This window comes from Seriola aureovittata, chromosome 22, assembly GCF_021018895.1.
Source record: "Seriola aureovittata isolate HTS-2021-v1 ecotype China chromosome 22, ASM2101889v1, whole genome shotgun sequence".
NCBI lineage: Eukaryota > Metazoa > Chordata > Actinopteri > Carangiformes > Carangidae > Seriola > Seriola aureovittata.
This window is the reverse complement of record NC_079385.1, coordinates 13,188,672-13,204,268: the sequence shown is the minus strand read 5'-3', so window position 1 is coordinate 13,204,268 and position 15,597 is coordinate 13,188,672. Positions and strand designations below refer to the sequence as shown.

Sequence of the window (15,597 nt, the reverse complement as noted above, 5' to 3'; positions counted from 1 at the left end):
TGTCAGTTTCCCTGTAGCAGCAGCAGTAGCGTCAGTGCCCCGCAGAACTAATGATTTTATCGTGGTGAGTGACACGACAGAGACCAGCCCCTGCTGGCCTGCCGGCTGCCTCTCCTCCCTGCTTTGCCATTAGAGGCTTTGTGTCTCCAAGGTAACCTGGTTAGATATGGGCTTGGGATTCCTGTCAGTTCTGCAGGCGAGGAAGGGGGGGTCCTGAGGGACATTGAGGAAGAGATGAATGAGATTTATGGGAATTTAACTGGAAACAACTGCTGTGGGTGCTGTCAAGGAAGGAGGTGATTCCTCAGACAGATCCCAGTGCTACTAGCTGGTTAACCTGTTCTTGAAATCTCTAGGTGGGAGGATGGTAATTACACTTCCAAATCTTTCTGCTAATTACTGTGCAGTCAGATCACTGCAAACATAATAACAGTGACATTTCCCAAGTTGCACAGATAAAGCACGCAAAAATTTTGAGTGACGTGACATCTCTTCTCATCCTTTCATTTAATGTTTTATCTTGAAATAAAGTGCTCCATTGTGTCACACTTGAAATATTCCCATGTTCCAGGAGTTTTGTCATATGAAGCAGCTGAAGCTACTTGCTGTTACCTGCTACATCAGATAATCAAATGACTTAGGGATACAATCTAGTCTAAACCTGTTGTTGATGTACCTGATTTTCACAACACAACCACAACAGGCAAGCTAGAAAGTGCTTCATATTTCCTGAGTATTAAAGATGACCATATAGATTAGATTATTAAACATTTGACCATATAGTTTATTCATACACTGATGTCATGTTGAGAATACAGTTTTTATTTCTGGTCTTGCAAATGTAAGCAAATAGGCTTCACGTGGTGCCTGATTGAAGAATGCAGCTCTTGTTTCTTTGGATTATGCAGATTTGTTACAACTGCTAGACTGGTCTGATTAGAAAATCCTTTCCATTTCAGACTTGAGTCCGTTTGAATATTCAGAAACAGTGAAATGTAGTATCAGTGCCGGACTGTGTGCATTACTTGACACCGGTAGAATGTCGTGGCCAGTGCACTAGTGTAACTGTCAGGGCATTTCATCTAACAGCTATTTCTTGTTCTCTCTCTGCTGCAGCTAAAGCACAGGATGGTGCTGCAATGGAAATGCAGCCTCTGAACAGTGATGAAGGAGCTGATGCAGAGGAGAAGAAGAAAGCCAACCTCCCAAAGAAAGAGAAGTCTGTTCTCCAGGGCAAACTGACCAAACTAGCTGTACAGATTGGCAAAGCAGGTAAGTTGGACAAAAAGAGCTGACTGCTAAAGATGGTACCACATACAGACTTGATGCAGATGTACTCTTTTATCCCCTCATCTACAATAAAACTGTGTCTCCAACTGTCTTTAACGTCTTCTATTCAGAATTACTTCTATTAAAAGTAGCCTGTTGGTAAATGGTATCCTTATGATTCATTGACCATACTCTTTCTTCCTTTTCTCCCCGTTCCCTCCAGGACTGGTTATGTCAGCCATCACTGTTATTATCCTGGTGGTGCTGTTTGTAGTAGACACCTTCTGGATCCAGAATCTACCCTGGGACAAGGACTGCACACCCATTTACATTCAGTTCTTTGTGAAATTCTTCATCATTGGCGTCACTGTTCTGGTGGTGGCTGTTCCTGAAGGCCTGCCGCTTGCTGTAACAATCTCCCTGGCATATTCCGTTAAGGTAAATTCTCCTAGCCAAGTGACCTGTGCCCAGTGCTGACCAGCTTACACTTTAGCCTATTAAAACTAGCAGCCAGGCTGTTAAGTCAAGGAGACTTGGCTAACTGATACCCTAAAGCCAAGCAATGATCCCCTCTGCTGAAGTTGTGGGCCAACAGAGGGCTTTATCCTATCAAGGAGCTACTAATTTCAGTCGTATAACCTTTGCACGCATTTCTTTTACCTACAAGAAAATATTATGTTCAGCACAGAAAGTGTGTTGTTGAATTTCTGCGTGATGCTTTACACTAGCTGTCTGTAATCATTTGATGCATCGTTTGTCTCCCTGCAGAAAATGATGAAAGACAACAACCTGGTACGTCACTTGGACGCCTGTGAGACCATGGGCAATGCTACCGCTATCTGCTCAGACAAGACCGGTACCCTCACGATGAACCGCATGACCGTGGTGCAGGCCTACCTCGCTGAGAAGCACCACAAGAAAGTCCCTGAGCCAGAGAACATCCCCCCCTCCATTTTAGACATCTTGATTCTAGGCATCGCAGTCAACTGTGCATATACCACCAAGATCATGGTAGGCTTGTGAAATGCTGTGTGTCTAAAATATACCATGTATCACACTGAATATCCCCTTGTTATGTATTCGGCTTTAGGAAATTACTGACTGTCTTCTCGATTTTTCTTCAGCCTCCAGAGAAAGAAGGGGGCCTGCCACGGCAGGTGGGTAACAAGACCGAATGTGCCTTGCTTGGCTTTGCTACTGACCTGAAGCGTGACTACCAGGCTATCCGGAACGAGATCCCCGAGGAAAAATTATACAAAGTGTACACCTTCAACTCAGTCCGCAAGTCTATGAGCACTGTGTTGAAGATGGCTGATGGCAGCTACCGTATGTTCAGCAAAGGAGCCTCAGAAATTCTCTTAAAAAAGTGAGAACAGTTTTCATCTTTGGTATTAATGCTGTTTGTGCTTTTTGTTTTTGTTTTGTTGTATATGTTGGATTGTGTGGTTGGTTTATCTTTACCAGTGTTCCTCTTGGAATTTTATAGTGACGAGACATGCTCTAATGATTTTACTCAATGAAAGGTTATTCTGTAGGTTTTTTTTACTTGCTCCAGCTGGCCAGACTTTGCAGTAAATGATATGTGTAATGGCTTAAGCAGCTAAGAAGTTCAAGCGCATCCCACCCAAGCCCCTTACTTTGCGACTTAAAAACAGGGGCTGAGAAAATGAGCCGGTAACAACTCTGTAAGCCTCTTAACCAAGCAGGCTTCTTTTTAACCCACAGACGGCTTAGTGTGACTTCTTACTATTGCAGCTCACCATTCAAATGCTTTGTCTTCTCCTCTTCCCTTACTCCTTTATCTCATCAATATTATCCTCTCTTTTTATAATTCTCTACCTATCTTCCTCATCCACATTTCCTCATCTCTCGTAATGCTTTTCTTCCTCTGGATGTTTTTCCCGCCTACACTCCTCCCTCTGTCTCTTAAACTTCTTCTCTACATTTACATATATATCAATATATCCCGGTTTCCCCTCCCAGGTGCTATAAAATCCTGACGGCAAACGGTGAGTCCAAGGTGTTCCGCCCACGGGACAGAGATGACATGGTTAAGAAAGTGATCGAGCCCATGGCCTCCGAGGGCCTGAGGACCATCTGCCTTGGATACAGAGATTTCCCTGCCTCCGAGGGTGAGCCTGACTGGGACAACGAAAATGACATCCTCTCTGGACTGACCTGCGTCTGCGTGGTGGGCATTGAAGACCCTGTGAGACCTGAGGTTAGCGGCTACACATGGAGGACACAAACAGTATCAGCCTGTGGTTACATAATAATTGTTGACTTCATTGAAACCGCTAGAGAGAATTTGATTTCATGAACAAAAATTGAGTTGCGTGTCTTGGATTATTTTCAGCGGAACCACTCATAATGGAAATAAAGCTGGCTTGTGGGTACACTTATATCACTAATAAATTTGGAAATAACAGCGCATATTTTCAGACAGTCTGTCCTGGAAGACATTTATCGTGTTGCACTTTCTTGTTCACATGAAAAGTAACAGAAATAGCTGTGTCAAGAATGAAAAAGGAAAGCTAGAGAGAGCAGTTCAAACCTACGCTCTCTTCTCACCTCGGGCTCAGCTGAGTAGTCACAGTGGTTGACGATGCCTGATTACAGTTTTTGGAAAGTTAGAGGAATGGTTGGGAAACAACCTCCCACAAATCTGACAGGTGGGGACAAGTGTGCGGCGTCAAGAGATGCTGCATCAGCCAGTTTTAAACATGAGCAGTTATGATATTGAAGCTTTTGCGGGAGTGCCTCCACCCAGACTGTTTACATGTTGTTGAAAAGGAGCTTGATAAGAGCAGTGAGACTCCAACATACAGCTTCTATATAAATCTAAACCCAACTAAAACCTGAAAGCTGCAGAGCTGCCGAGTTTGATGTTACTAATGAAATCTTCACAACACAAGGAATCATTTGTTTCAATGTTTAGATACAGCTAACATACATATAGCTAAGCTGAGCTTTCATTTTGACATCCCCAGTGAGGCAGGCAAAAACAACATGCATTTCCTCCTTCATCGTGTTTCCTCTTTCCGCCAGGTCCCAGACGCTATCAGGAAATGCCAACGCGCTGGCATCACAGTACGAATGGTGACTGGGGACAACATTAATACAGCTCGAGCCATCGCCACCAAGTGTGGCATCCTCCTGCCCGGGGATGACTTCCTCTGCCTGGAGGGCAAAGAGTTCAACCGAAGGATACGCAATGAAAAAGGAGAGGTGGGCCACAGCAAAATACTGTACCTCAGAGACTGTTGCAGATGTACTGTTGGGATTCTATTAGGTTTTGTCTCATGTTTCTAGATTGAACAAGAGCGCATTGACAAGATCTGGCCCAAACTACGAGTACTGGCTCGCTCGTCACCCACAGACAAACACACGCTAGTGAAAGGTAGTTTTGTTTTACTGGTTTGTGTGAAAAATGTTTTGTTGTCACTAATTTGCTTGTGTGTTGTTTTAGGCTTCAGTGGTTTCATTTAAAAATATTCATGTTTTACTATTCTAGGTATTATTGACAGCACTGTGATAGAACAGAGACAAGTAGTGGCAGTGACAGGAGATGGTACAAATGATGGTCCTGCCTTGAAGAAAGCCGATGTTGGCTTTGCCATGGTGAGTTTTCTCTGTTTACAGGTGAAATGCTTCCGATATCACAGCTCATTTTATACATGCTATGCCCTGCTTCAGTGCGAACTGGGCCACAACAGTTGATTCTGAAAAATAATGGTAATGTAGAAGCATAATGATGTTAAACATGTTGTGACTAGATACAGATCCTTGATCATCATCTTTTTGTCTCCAGGGTATTGCTGGCACAGATGTAGCCAAGGAAGCGTCTGACATCATTCTGACTGACGACAACTTTTCCAGCATCGTCAAAGCCGTCATGTGGGGACGCAACGTCTACGACAGCATCTCCAAGTTCCTCCAGTTTCAGCTAACTGTCAATGTGGTGGCTGTCATCGTAGCATTTACAGGAGCCTGCATCACACAGGTTAGCACCAACAGAGTTTGTTTTACATTGGTAAAAAAGCTATTGCGGCAGCAGAGTGAAATGAATAAAAATGTATCTCAGTCACAGGTTTTCCAGCAATAAAACACAAACACAGGGTCTGATAGCATTTTGAAAATATAGAAATAAGTACTGTGCACATTTTAAACTGGCTTATTTGCTGTATATTGTCTCTAAAATGGTCTATTCATTGAATTCCCTCATGCATTAGAAATCATAAGCACCTGTGAAATTTCTCTATTTTTTTTTGTCTTTTGTTGCTTAATTCTGCAGCCTAATGGAGTGATTTTAGTGTCTCCAACAAAATACTGCAGATTTAAAAATATTCATATGTTTCTCAGCTTTTTCAAAAAATCCCATCCTGTAACCATAACTCTTCATTATGTGACACTATTTGTACGTGTGCACAGAAACCAAATGGCTGTCATTTCGCTCAAAGGATTCTTTTCCACCAGCTATCAGTCTTAGACCTCATGTCAAAACACACACTCATCATTGCTCATGCTACCACAGCTTATAAACGTGCACTCAATTACGAAGCAGACAGCAAAATAATTTCTTTTTCCAGATGCAATTTAGTTCAGTGAGTCACGTGGAATCTCTCTAATTGATGCTCTAAATTTCCTTGATATTTGTGATATTATGAAACTGTAACTGAATTTGGTGTCTCTTGACCTCCAGGACTCTCCACTGAAAGCAGTACAGATGTTATGGGTCAACTTGATCATGGACACTTTTGCATCACTAGCTCTGGCCACAGAGCCCCCTACAGAAGCCCTGCTGCTAAGGAAGCCATATGGCCGCAACAAGCCTCTCATCTCCCGCACTATGATGAAGAACATCCTCGGTCAGGGAGTGTACCAGCTAATCATCATCTTTTCTCTGCTCTTTGCTGGTAAGAAGCTATATTAGGCATAGGTCTTCATGAGCATGGAGCCAGTGGACTGGCTGTATTTTTCTTTGGTAAATCTATCCATTCATTTTTTTTTTAAAAAGTCCTCTTGTGACTGTTTCTGCAGGTGAGAAAATATTTGATATTGACAGCGGCAGGAACACACCCCTCCACGCCCCACCCTCTGAACACTACACAATTGTCTTCAATACCTTTGTAATGATGCAGCTTTTCAATGAGATCAATGCCCGCAAGATTCACGGAGAAAGGAATGTCTTTGATGGCATCTTCAACAACCTCATCTTCTGTAGTATTGTCTTTGGTACCTTCATTATCCAGGTAAAGTAGACTGCAGACTTCTGCAAAGTTGTAAGGATCCTCTGTGAATGTGCTGGTGACTCATACATGAAAAGAGATTATCTGTCCCACAAGCCTTCAGCCTGTAAAAATCAGATCTAAAAGTTTGTTCTCTAATTACTTACTCCTCTCTTCCTCCTGCTCCTTTAGATTGTCATAGTGCAGTTTGGAGGGAAGCCATTCAGCTGCGTGGCTCTGACCATCGACCAGTGGCTGTGGTGCACTTTCTTAGGCTTTGGCTCTCTACTATGGGGACAGGTAAGATGAGACAATGCAGCCGTGCTGCACCTTCAGTTGGCTAGTTACAAAACTGTGGGATAACACTGCCCCCCTGTGTGGGAAGTGGCGTAGTGGCTGAATAATGGTGGTGTAGCAGTACGCTGTGACGGTACTCTTCCAGACTAAAACTGATTGAAATAGATTTGGAGCAATTCATATGGCATAATTATAGTGCGTAGTACATAGCTTTAGTCAATCTTGAATTTTCAAGTAGCTACCTGAATGTGTTGTCACAATATCAATGATGTTTTACATTGATGAAATTTAGCCTTGTTTTTCCTTTGAACAAAAGTAATATAAACATTGTTTTCAATCAAGGCTATTTTCTTTTAATTTAGAACAATTTTTAAAAGTTATACCACACTGTATAATTTAGATTGAGCTAATGCAGAGCAAAGTTTTGTAGTTTTTTTGCTGTTGTCGTTAGAAATAATTGTGTTTATACTTTTTGTTAGAGACTGAGGGATAAGATTCCTCAGAGTTATGACTTTAAGTAATTCTAGTTTGCTCTTACTGCCCACACTCGTCCTCCAGTGCAGAGCACGTAATATGTCATTATCTACTCTTGTCAAATCAAAGAGAAAGTGTTCTTTAACAAGACACAGATACCAGATACCAAACCAGAGTTGTTTCTGTCCTTTGTTTTTGAATATGATGCAAATACAGAAACCATATTTCCCAAAGGTTATCAGAAAAGTTTAACTTGCCTTCACTGAGTTCTGTAAGCACATTAGTCAGTTAAGGTCAGCCATTGTGACATTGGATCATTTCAAAATATGATGCAGGGCTGCAATTAACAATTATTTTACTTATCTAATAATGAGCAGGTTGTTATCACAATTAATAGAGTAATTACTTTGTCTATTAAAAATATATTCTTTTAAAAATCCCCTTTGACACAAAAAGCAACAAATCCTCATGTTTGAGAAGATGTTATTGATATTATATCATAATATAATTAATTGATAATAAGATATTATTGTGACGGAAAACAAGTAAGGAGGAGGAGGAAGCTTTTGAGCAGACTAAAACTGATGTGACTGATTTAACACCAGATAGTTAGCTTGCATGTTGGTAGCTTAAAATGATGAAATACTTTGTTAGGATTAGTGACGTCATCATTATCAGCTTTTAGTAACTCACTTCCGAAGGTGTTGTTATCTATTAAGTGTGTAACTTCACTGTGGGATCGGTTTGGAGACTCGGAGCAAACCTGGTGACGTCAAACTGTCTCCAAACAACCCTTTGGCAGGGCTGCTAATTTTCAGGGTCACTGGCTGCTTAATGTCTGCGATGTACCCAGGAATGTGGATCATCCCGCTGTAATGAAATGTCAATTTTCCCTTGCTGAGGAGTGTCACATTATTAGCCGACAGTGCTGCTGATGTAAATCATGATGTCTTCCAGGTAATCTCTTCAATACCCACCAGCCGCTTAAAATTCTTGAAAACAGCGGGCCACGGCACCCAGAAGGAGGAGATTCCTGACGAGGAGCTGGAGGAGCTGGAGGACATGGATGAGATTGACCATGCTGAACGGGAGCTTCGCCGAGGCCAGATCCTCTGGTTCCGAGGCTCAATCGCATCCAGACTCAGGTAACAATCTATGGACCTTCCTGTGCACCACCCGAACACTGCAGCCGACACCAAGGGAATCCAAAGCCATAAACCCTCCACTGCTCTTCCAGCTAAAAATCTATGTTTTGTTCTTTCTTTCGGCATTCTTAAAGAATGGCTTGTGCCCTAAAAACAAAAGCCCTTCCTCTATTTTTTCTGTTCTGCTTCTGAGCTAAAGCAGGTTCCTGTGCCTATTTCTGACTCAGTCTGAATCTATCTGCTAAAACACGACTAGTTTGAAGGTACTGATGAGAATCAAATGAATTGGATTGGATGGAAAGCACGCTAGAAAAGCTGAATGTTAAAGGACTATTGGCATGGCTTAAGCTGTAAGTATGGAAGGATTCTGCAGAGAAAAGAGTGAAAGTGAGTTCAGATTTTGTCAGAGCTCCCTCCGATCAGTGCCTTTAAACCCAACCGTCCCCTTTTTCCTCTCTCTTTAACTATAATGCCTGAATCCAATTTCCAAGTGACATTTTTTCTATGGTTACTGGTGCCTTTTCTTTATTTTTTCTCTCTTTTCTCTCTCCTCTGGCTGTGTTGTGTTTTATTTCCTCTGGGCTTTCTCCTGTCACGCTGTCTGATTCTTTGCAGATGGATGTAGTGAGTGCGTTCCAGAGTGGAACTTCCTTTCAGGGGGCTCTAAGGCGGCAGGCCTCCAACTCCAGCCAACAACAGCACGATGTAACCAATGTTTCTAGCCCTACACATGTAGCCTTTTCTACTACCACTTCTGCCACTGCCGCCAACACCGCTTCTGCCACTGTGGGGTGTGAGTGCGTGTTCTCCTCTAGTGCATGAGACTTTTATTTCTTCTGTTCTTCTAACATCTTCCTCCTCCACTCTACTTCTCACCTAACGTTGACACTTTTACTCTCTCATGCTTCTCCTAATGTTCCCCCGTTTTCTTCCCCCCAAAAAAAAAAAAAAAAAAAAAAGACACCAAATATACCACATCTTCCATATTGCTTCGATAACACTGCTGTATATATATGTACCCTGTAACCAGGTCGCTTCTGGCGTCAAGGTGTTTTCTCTGTGTCATCATGTTTTCTGTTCTGCTTCTGCTTTGGTCTCAGAAATGGAAAGGTTTTAATGTTATCTCGGGGTGGGGTGGGTGATGTGCATTTAATATTTGACAAAAATTACATTCTGCATTGACAGTCACCAGGTTTGTCTGCAGCTGCCTCAGTCTGCTCTGTGCCCCTGCAGCACCCCATGGGTCTGTGTCGCAGCTCTCTAGTCCCTAGCTGGGTAAATGTTTTGAGTATATGCCCATGATCACGGCCTAAAACAATAGAGACAAACCATGACATGGACCTCTGTGAGGAAAATCTATCCAGGTGTCAGTGGACAGATAACGACTTCTTCTCCTGCTGGGAGTTTGCTGTGAAAAACAGAGGGTGTTAAGAGGGAGGGGGTGGCAGGGAAGAGGCTCCAAAAACAGCTTATAGCTGCAGTTAGTTTGTTGATGTGTTTGGATGCATAAGTTTGGAAGGTCTGGCGGCTTTAACACCATGCCAGTTGTCGGTTCAGCGTGGCAGATCACTGTGTGGAGAGCTGATGCGGATCATTTCACAGTGGTATTTCCTCTTGACCGTGACCTTACAAGGATTGTTGTGTGCGTGTTGACAATGACTCTTTTTCTCTTTCAGATCTTCCCAGGCAGACCATCTGACCAGCAGTTGAATTTAAATGTCTAACAGATGTCACTAAAAACAGCTTAATGGAATAAATGACTGTGCTCTTGAATGTAAACATGTGGGACTTTCCCAGACACATTAACAGCAGATCCAATGTTGTATGTCCCTGGCATATTGAACAGTTCTGCAATCTTACAGTAATATTTAGGTCTGTCTCAGGTGGGATTCCTCTCCTGACATTTATGGGCCAACGGCTGCTTCCCTATTAAACTCTGAACTTTTCCTTTCAGGCACTCTTGAAAAGAGCTGGACCATCTCTCCTCCAAGTCTTTTTCTATGTGATTACTTGTTTGTTGGCAGAATGTATCCACCTGGCAATGTGTTGCCAAAGAGACCCTAAAAGAATGAATACCACTGACTCCCCACATATTCTTCTTTAGATTCTGTGAAATGTGTCATGGGCTATACTCAAAGGTTTACTACCATTGAACACAAGGTAGCGCCGCGCTCTGCATGGGTTCAAAGTCTCTGGTCTCGTTTGTGAGTTTTTTCTCTTTGTGCTGTTTTTGACATGTATACCAGCTTGTAGACATGCTTGGCTGCTGCAGCTTTTTTGTTTTTACTCCACAAACATTAGCTAAAACTGACCACCCCTTTCTCTCTCTGTCTGTCCTCCTCTTTCTGTCTCTATTCCTCTGCCTCTTTCTGTCTCTCTCTCGCTCTCTCTCTTTACTCTGTCCTAAGCATGTCCAACAACAGTAAATCTTGTGTCCAGCCTCTGTCCTTCTCTCTCTCTCTCTCTCTCTCTCTCTCTCTCTCTCTCTCTCTCTCTCTCTCTCTCTCTCTCTCTCTCTCTCTCTCTCTCTCTCTCTCTCTCTCTCTCTCTCTCTCTCTCTTCTCTCTCTCTCTCTCTCTCTCCTCTCTCTCTCTCTCTCTCTCTCTCTCTCTCTCTCTCTCTCTCTCTCTCTCTCTCTGGATGTGTTCTTGTCTAAAGAACAGCATCTCTCTTGTCTCTTGGTTCCCTTTTGCATTTTGATTAATCAGACACAGGTCTCTACCAATTGTTTTGTGAAATACTACCACTGTACTTACAAACAAAAAGAGCATACATTGCATTGAGTTTGACACTGGTTTGTACCCACCCCAAGGGTTTTACTACATGACTTTAAAGAATAGTTTCGCTGCAAGCAGTGAGTCAAGTGTCAGGTTTGTCTTCACCGGGTGCAACTCAAGTTTCCTATCTCTCAGAAACACTTTTAGTTTACCCAATACTGCAATTTGCACTTGCTCCACACAGGCTTACAGTCCAGGCTGTCAAACATACTGAAACGCAATGCATTTTAAATGCTTCAAGTCTATCTCATGCCTTCAGTTGTGTGCGTTCGCATGTGGTTTTAGCCTGCCTGTGGATAAGGCTTTAAATCAGTGACAGTCTGTCTGTCTCTAGAATAAATAAATTGGCAGGACAGAGGGTGACTTGGACAAACAGGAAGTGACACAGTGAGACTGGACTGAATTTAACTAAAGAATAGACTTTGACAGTGGCTTTGAGGCTAACGTAGTCTAGAAAATGGTTAAGGACAGCTTACAGTTAACTGGTTTTATAAGTTGTAATTTGACTACTAGAAATAACTGCACACTTGCACGTGTCTCTGAGAGTTCCCCCCTCACTGATAATTGTTTGCCCCTAAAACTCACCTATTATTGACTCAATAAAACCTACGTCCTAGGTTTTTATCTGTGGTGTTTTATCCAGGTGTTAAAATGCAAAACACACGTATCAGTACTGAATGTGACTAAATATGTGCCTTTCCCGCTCCCTGTCCCTTCTCCCTCCCTCCAGATCCGGGTGGTGAATGCATTCCGCAGCTCCATCTCCCTCTATGAGGGGCTGGAGAAGCCTGAGTCGCGAACATCGATCCACAACTTCATGACCCACCCTGAATTTCGGATAGAGGACTCTGAGCCCCATATTCCCCTCATAGACGACACCGACGCAGAGGACGACGCTCCCACCAAGCGCAACTCCGCCAGCCCCCGCAACACCACGCCCACGCCGCCCTCACCCTCGCCTGCCACCACCGTCGCTCCCACCACGCCGGTCTCCCCCTCCCCAAACCAGAACAATAACGCTGTGGAGAGCAGTAACCACCTCCTCCCAGAGGCTCCCAAATCAGGAACCCCCTCGGCCCCGGGGAGCCCTCTACACAGCCTGGAGACCTCCCTTTGATCTGACCCCCTGCGCTCCACACGTTACCACCACTTTTCTACCCACCCACCAAGGAGCTCAACTCAGACAAAACGAACGAACACTTGGAGAAGAGAGACGAAGGGCTAGAAGGAGAGCAGAGTCACGTGTGAGCTTGGCTTGGGCTGGACTAAAAGAACAGCAAACATTCAGAGGAATGTACGGCTTGGTGTGGATGCTTTGGTCTTCTTTTATTTTTGGTTCTTATTAATACCCCACTGCAACACAAGGACTCCACCCCTCCCTCCTTGGTAACTTTTGTTTTTCTCGGTAAACAAGGGGTGATTATAAACTCAGATTGAAAGTGACCTGTTTTTATTATTCTATTATATTATTATTATTATTAATATTATTTGAATTGAGAAGGGGAGGTCTTCCTCCTGGCTTGAAGATCGATGAAAGAACCTTTAGCTTCTCTTTTATCTGAATGGTGTTGTATATTTATCTCTTTGGCCCTTGCTCATTCAAAACTTATTTCTGCTCCATTGGCTGTTAATATTTTGAGTTATTTATGTTTTTGGAAAAAGCAGGTCTGTTTACAAAGTTTGTAGATACTTTTTTTCTGTTTGTAGGCAAAAGAGCTTCCTGATGTATGATGCAGAAAACTGGGACAGAAAAAAATGAATGAGAGGATTATTTCAGATACTGCTGTATTTTCAGGAAAAAGGGTGTTTCTATTGAAACTTAACTATTTTTGCCTGCAAGTTTTATTTGTTATATATTTGTAGATAAATATAGAACCTTCTAGCCAAACCGATAAACACTAAGGCTTGTATAGAAAAGAGGTCCACTGGGCGAGGTGTTTTTCACAAGAGACGGGACGGGAAAGACAATTAGGGCCTCTGTTCACGTTGCTATAAATATTTACTTCTTCCATTTCTTCGATAGTTTTCATGTGCACAAAACCTTCTGGAGTTCTGGATTCTCTTTTCATTCAGTATGTTGTGTTCGAGGATTTCCACATGTTGAAAGGTTCACTCATTAAAGGGATTTTAGAAAAACCATCTGGGCCCGTATTTAGCAAGCATCTCAGAATCACGCCCTAGAATCCTGCTGAGAGTTGGACTAGGAAACAAAGTCTTACCTCAGAGTCGGACACGAGGTCCTTATGAAGCCTCCTAAGGTCACTTTCAGCAGGAAGTAAAAGTTTTCCTTTTAGCTTTTTGTGGTTTTACAAGCTCTTGTTGTTGTTGTTGTTGTTGTTATTAGTTACATTCAGAAGAGGCTAATGTAGATAAATAGCAGGAAAAAGAAAACCGTTTCACTTGTGGGTGTATGTCGAGCTAATTTATGCACGTTAAGGCTAAAAATTAGTTTTTGCCAAAACTTAAAAGCATTAAAATGACTTACAGTTCATCAGCTTTTTTAAACAACCAGCTGACTTCAAACCAGTGCTGTATTTTGAGCTATTCAACCAGTGCGCCTATTTATTTTTTAAATAAGAAGTTCATATAGACTAAACGTGAATGTGCCTTGGCTACAATAATAATTTAGATGATGCTTGGTCCCATCATTTGCCACCTTCAGGAAACTCCTCACAGATTAAACTCTGTTACTCCTCCAGCTAAAAGTAGAACTAAATAAGCCTCATTCTTCAAATTTTGGGATTGTAAGGACTGACTTCTGTCTGGATGCTTGATAAATATGGATCCTGGTCTTTTTTTTTTTTCTTCTTTTTTTTTTTAAATTGGTGCATTTTTGTTTTTTTGTTTCTCTCAGCAAAACGTTAGCCCCCTGCCAATGTACAATACTGACATTTGTTTACTCAGGCATAGAAAAAGGTATTTAATTTAAAAGAAATCTATAAAAAAAAACCTTTTAACTTCAGACTTTGTGTATTTAGATAGTAAAACATTGTCTTGGTCAAAAGCAAGTGAATTATTTTCATTATTCAAATGTAGTTTTACTCCTCCGAGTTCTGGTTTGTTGACCTTTTTAAAAATCAAAAACCATGGAAAAAAAACTTTTTTCTTTTTTTTTTTTCTTCAGCCCTGTCCATAAGACTCTTTCATCTTGATTCAATGTTGCTGAATTTGATTTGTTTGTAAAATATTTTTGACACCTGATGTACTGGAAACGCTAAAGAATTGGACATGTGCATTTTTCAAGAATAAAGACTAGGCATACACTGGTATCTATCTGCACAGGGTACTTTATTTCTTAGCGTTCCTTGGGGAAAAATAATTTTGATACAAATCATGATAAAAAAAATGTACCTTTGTATTTTTATGATAATGATGATACCTTTCATCGTACTAAACAAATTTTGGATGATTTGACACCAATCACGTTATATGGGGAGGGTTTTGGCCACTAAAATGTGTGTTGTTCTGGAATATTCATCTCAGGGTGCAAATGGTGTGAAAGAGAACAGGCCTCTTTTAGTTTGTTACTTAATTAAATGTTTGGAACGGTGCTTGTCAACCACACAGGATGTCTCCGGCAGCAGGCTGCAGATTCTTCCTGCAGCCTTCTGGCGGCCTCCGCCTGAAAGGCCGTGGACAGGGGAAGGAGGTGAAAATGTTAAATCACAACGTTCTCTGAGGAAATAAGTTTGTTTTCCTTGTTTTACAGATGACAAAATAGCAGCTAGGATTGCATATAAAGTGAGAAATTGAAAAGACAAGCGGAATCCATATGAGGAGTTTGTTCTGTAGCTTCTTCCTGTAATGGGAATGAATGTTTTTCCATCTGTTTTATGGATTATTATTTTTTTATCTTTTAACATTTGGAAATAAAAGTACTTCATGTCTGTTTATCTTGAGCATTTTAAATGGATATCGTGATTGGATTTACATTTGAAACTTGTCGAGTAATGTGTATGGTTTTTAAAAATAAAAAATGTATTTAGCCTAACTGCAGGGCCATGTTTTTCATTCATCATGCAGTAGTTATGGGATGTAAATACTGTGATCAAAGGTGAATGCTGCAGAGCTGAAAATCCCTCATTTCTACAGTGACGCCTAGCAAACATTTTTGCAGAAAGGGTGATTTTTCTCACAAAGGAGTATGCATAGCTTCACTGCATAACTTTCCAAATGTATTGTAACCATTGTAGCTAATGAACAAGATTAAAGGTTAAATTCACTATAAACTAACATTCTTTGTAAACAAATCTATACATTGAACTCCCGGTAACTGTTTGTTTATGAGTATAAATAAGGATGAGGTGGTTTTTGTTAAAAGTTAAACTGCCTCTTTTATCTTAACTTGGTAAGGGCACTTGCTCTACAATCTCTATTCCTGTCTAACTGGTTTGTCCTCTGCAAACA

At 41.7% G+C, this 15,597-nt stretch overlaps 1 protein-coding gene across 1 annotated transcript in view; it reads left to right on the top strand.

Annotated features, from left to right (window-relative positions):
* Positions 1 to 15,181, top strand: part of atp2b1a (ATPase plasma membrane Ca2+ transporting 1a) — a 38,720-nt gene extending 23,539 nt beyond the window's left edge. Inside the window, 16 exon segments of the mRNA XM_056368311.1 lie at positions 1,117 to 1,272; positions 1,493 to 1,707; positions 2,038 to 2,280; positions 2,394 to 2,635; positions 3,253 to 3,490; positions 4,318 to 4,497; positions 4,582 to 4,669; positions 4,784 to 4,890; positions 5,081 to 5,272; positions 5,972 to 6,185; positions 6,310 to 6,521; positions 6,690 to 6,797; positions 8,226 to 8,391; positions 8,394 to 8,413; positions 9,029 to 9,118; positions 11,921 to 15,181. Coding sequence (XP_056224286.1) covers positions 1,117 to 1,272; positions 1,493 to 1,707; positions 2,038 to 2,280; positions 2,394 to 2,635; positions 3,253 to 3,490; positions 4,318 to 4,497; positions 4,582 to 4,669; positions 4,784 to 4,890; positions 5,081 to 5,272; positions 5,972 to 6,185; positions 6,310 to 6,521; positions 6,690 to 6,797; positions 8,226 to 8,391; positions 8,394 to 8,413; positions 9,029 to 9,118; positions 11,921 to 12,307 — 2,858 coding nt within the window. The 3' untranslated portion in view covers positions 12,308 to 15,181.
* The last annotated feature ends 416 nt before the right edge of the window (positions 15,182 to 15,597 follow it).